The sequence below is a fragment of the Hibiscus syriacus genome, unplaced genomic scaffold, assembly GCF_006381635.1.
Source record: "Hibiscus syriacus cultivar Baekdansim isolate YM2019G1 unplaced genomic scaffold, ASM638163v2 tig00110239_pilon, whole genome shotgun sequence".
NCBI classification, from domain to species: Eukaryota; Viridiplantae; Streptophyta; class Magnoliopsida; order Malvales; family Malvaceae; genus Hibiscus; species Hibiscus syriacus.
The window spans coordinates 1,022,054-1,025,657 of NW_024062641.1; the positions used below are offsets into that span (position 1 = coordinate 1,022,054).

Sequence of the window (3,604 nt, forward strand, 5' to 3'; positions counted from 1 at the left end):
TGTTAAATGCAATAGTATTCATCTTATTTTTCATATAAATACTTTTCTATGATCAATATTTTCCTAATTTTTTCTTATTTGCATTATACTCGTAATTTTACTAAAAATAATTCAAATTTTACCATCATAATTATTTATATTTATTTTTTTATTAATCTATAGTGGGCATAATGTGGTATATGTATAAAAATAAATCTCAATTGTTTGACATTGAGTTTGATTGATACTTATTTATATTTATTCTCAAAATTTTACATAAAAAAAAGAAGGAAAAAAATATTAATTAAACATCAGTGCAAGTGGTCTCAAAATCTGGTAGGGTAGACACAACAGTGTTTAATTAATAACTTTCGTCTATAAATACTCATTTCGATCTACCATTTCAGAATCTCAAAAACTCCATTTCTGAACAACAACGACAAGTGGTTCTACCCATCCCCCATCTTCCTCTTCTTTCTTATCATATAAAATATTCTGCTTTCAAGATTTACGCTTAATGGCCCATTCTACATTTGTTGCTGCTATCTGTGTTCTCATTCTTTCACATCCATTTATATCAGGTAAGTACTCATTGCCATACACTGAAATAACAGGATTTGATATTTCAAGTTTTGATTTTCTCAAAAGTTATTTTCAATGTATTCATTGTAACAGGAGTGAAAGCAACGACCTTCACCATAGAAAACAGATGCGATTACGTGGTGTGGCCTGGGATTCTCTCAAACGCAGGTGTTCAAGCGCTTCCCGAAACTGGTTTCATTCTCCAAAGCGGAGAAACCAAGACCATTTCCGCACCCACATCATGGGGTGGTCGCTTTTGGGGTAGAACCCATTGCTCCCAGGATTCCACCGGAAAATTCTCCTGTCTCTCCGGTGATTGCGGTTCCGGGAAGGTAGAATGTTCTGGGAACGGCGCTGCTCCGCCTGCAACTTTGGCTGAATTCACTTTGGACGGTGCCGGTGGTCTTGATTTTTTCGACGTGAGTTTGGTCGACGGTTACAACGTCCCCATGTTGGTGGCTCCGCAGGGTGGTACGGGCCAAAATTGTACCAACACCGGCTGCGTCGTTGACCTTAATGGCTCGTGCCCTTCGGAGCTGAAGGTAATGAGCACAGACGGCAGAGATGGGCTTGCTTGCAAGAGTGCCTGCGAGGCATTCGGCGACCCTCAGTACTGTTGCAGCGGCGCGTACGGTACACCCGATACTTGCAAGCCATCTTCGTACTCGGAGGTGTTCAAGACAGCTTGCCCACGCGCCTACAGCTATGCCTATGATGACAAAACCAGCACCTTCACATGTGCCAACGCTGATTATACAATTACCTTCTGCCCTTCGCCCAACACTAGGTAAATTTACTTTTCCAGCCTTATCGACTTCTGCTTTTGCACAAAAAAAAAACATTAAAGGATACTTTTGTCATAAAAAGAAAACGAAACTAATTAGCAATCATATGTGGGCCGCGGCACATTATGCCATCTAACCGTTGAGACGACAGTCATTGTTCAATCAATCATTGATGCAAATTGAGACTAATGGTTTTTTCTCTCACGCTCATCTAAGTATTGTCGATAACGGGCGGTTGGGGGAAATCCAAAGTACAATAAAAAATACAATAAAACAAATTCTTACAAATCCCTATAAAAGACGTCATGTTTTCTTATCGAACGTATTCGACTGTTACGTTGCCCTATGTGGATTTTTTTTAACGTTTAGTTTTTGGTACGTAAATTTTGCAGCCAGAAATCATCACAAGGGCAGCAGCACCAGCAGAACACGGAAACGACAACGAGTACGACTACGATTATCAATGGCACGATGGTGTACGAAGGTGCGTTGGACGAGAGTGAGGCATCATCACTGTCCACGTGCACCCACGTGATGGGCATGACAATGGCAATTTGGTGGTCATGGCTACTCTTCTAACTTGTTCAACATATAGTATAGGTGTTGATGAAAGAGCTCAGTTGAATTGCACTTCTCCTCGCCGTTTGTCCTGACACCACATAAAGGGCCGAATGCAAGACGGAGGTTGCTCCATGGTAGTAGTTAGTTTTAGGAATTTTTTATATTATTCAAAAGGTTTTATTAGGTTTATATATATTTAATTGGAGGGGATGGGATTCATTTAATCGTTTTGTTTCCAGGAAATTATAATTAATGTTACGCTATTATGTCTATATATGATTGAAATAAATTATTTTTATTACCAGTTTGTGTCCAAGGAAAATAATGTAAATTAAATGAGAGGATATATATCGTATAAATTGCTATTAAAGGAGTGCATAGTGGTGCTCTTTAATTAAGCCGTGGATATTTTTTTTAACTTATGTCGGTATAGGGTACTGGTACTAATTTTATTGTATATACTGCTATTGTAATATATGGACGAGACAATTTGCCGTAACTGGGTTTCTATTGCTTAATGGGAAGAATTTCGGTGGTCTGGAAAGGGTGGGTAGAATCGAGGGGTGTTGGTTCTAAGTCTAAAGAAAAAGTTGAAACTTCCACTAAAATATTAAAAACCGGAGGAACCAATTTTGGTCCACACTTCTCAAATTTTATTCAATAATTTTTATGTTTTAAGCTATCAAAATTCAACATGTTTTTTTTTAAAAATCAATTCAAATTCAATAAAAAAACAATAATTAATATTAATTAAAACGTCTAATATTCAATGTTAATTTAAATTGAATGATAATTTGATTAAGACCAAATTGATATTATGGGTTGATTAAGAGTTTATTTTTTTCTTTCCAAGCAATTAAATCATATGTATGCTGTATCCCAATTCGACGACTTGTGCTTGAGTAGGTTGAGGCAAATTCCTACCTAATATACTAATATAGCATATATTATTTGACTTTTAGGGATAAATTACATATACAGTCACTTGATTTATTTGTAAACTTGTGTTTTGACCAGTAAACTAAAAGGATTATTTTTTTTATCAATTGGTTAATCAAATTTGATCAGAGCCATCTTGAACATTTTTGAGGCCCTGAGCAAAAATAAAAATAGGCCCTGATTCAAGGAAAATATATTACATTACTTTAAACAATTAATTTAATATCGTAGAAAAAATATTAAACTTTTTCAAACATTAATTTCATTGTTTTGTTAAGAAAACACCTTAAATACGACTAAGAGAATAAAAAATTGAATGTGGGTATAAATTATGATATGGATTTTATTCTATAAATTTAAAAAAATAAAGAATAACATATTATGTTATCGTTATATTGAGATTAGAGATGACTAAGAGTTAAAGAATATTTGGTAAATTGTAAAACAAGATTTGTAAAAAAAAGAGAGACAAATATGATTAGATTTTATTCAAAATTAACTGAAATAACGAGAGAAATGGAGAAATGGATGAGAAATTGACAATTTTATGAAATTATAAAAAATTAGAGGCCTTAATTATAAAGGTAGAAATCGAGATCGAAAAAATAGGAGCCATAATTATTAAGGTATAATTGAGAGAAAAAAAACTTAGGGGCCTCAATTATAAAGTTGAAAAAGTGGGATTAAAAAATTAGGGGCCTCAACGATAAAGGTAGAAATTGAGATCGAAAAAACTTAGGGGCCCCAATTGAAAAGGT

At 34.7% G+C, this 3,604-nt stretch overlaps 1 protein-coding gene across 3 annotated transcripts; it reads left to right on the forward strand.

The window, feature by feature from the left end:
- Window positions 1-393: 393 nt before the first annotated feature.
- Window positions 394-2,197, forward strand: LOC120114690 (thaumatin-like protein 1b). 3 transcript variants are annotated; one of them, XM_039135510.1, is made up of 4 exons: window positions 394-560; window positions 655-1,348; window positions 1,498-1,523; window positions 1,560-1,594. In XM_039135510.1, exons 1-3 carry the CDS (start codon window positions 497-499, stop codon window positions 1,517-1,519), a joined length of 780 nt encoding a protein of 259 aa, XP_038991441.1. In that variant the 5' UTR covers window positions 394-496; the 3' UTR covers window positions 1,520-1,523; window positions 1,560-1,594. The 3 variants fall into 3 exon arrangements, with proteins under 3 accessions (XP_038991441.1, XP_038991439.1, XP_038991440.1); XM_039135508.1 differs by lacking the exons at window positions 1,498-1,523; window positions 1,560-1,594 and adding an exon at window positions 1,739-2,197; XM_039135509.1 differs by lacking the exons at window positions 1,498-1,523; window positions 1,560-1,594 and adding an exon at window positions 1,739-2,197 and having other exon boundaries at window positions 394-549; window positions 653-1,348.
- The last annotated feature ends 1,407 nt before the right edge of the window (window positions 2,198-3,604 follow it).

Excerpts from the sequence above, each read along its gene's own strand:
- LOC120114690 (XM_039135508.1), top strand. The coding sequence starts at position 497 with ATGGCCCATTCTACATTTGTTGCTGCTATCTGTGTTCTCATTCTTTCA. Across the intron at positions 561-654 it reads TTCACATCCATTTATATCAG|GAGTGAAAGCAACGACCTTC; the intron begins GTAAGTACTCAT and ends TCATTGTAACAG. Across the intron at positions 1,349-1,738 it reads TGCCCTTCGCCCAACACTAG|CCAGAAATCATCACAAGGGC; the intron begins GTAAATTTACTT and ends TAAATTTTGCAG.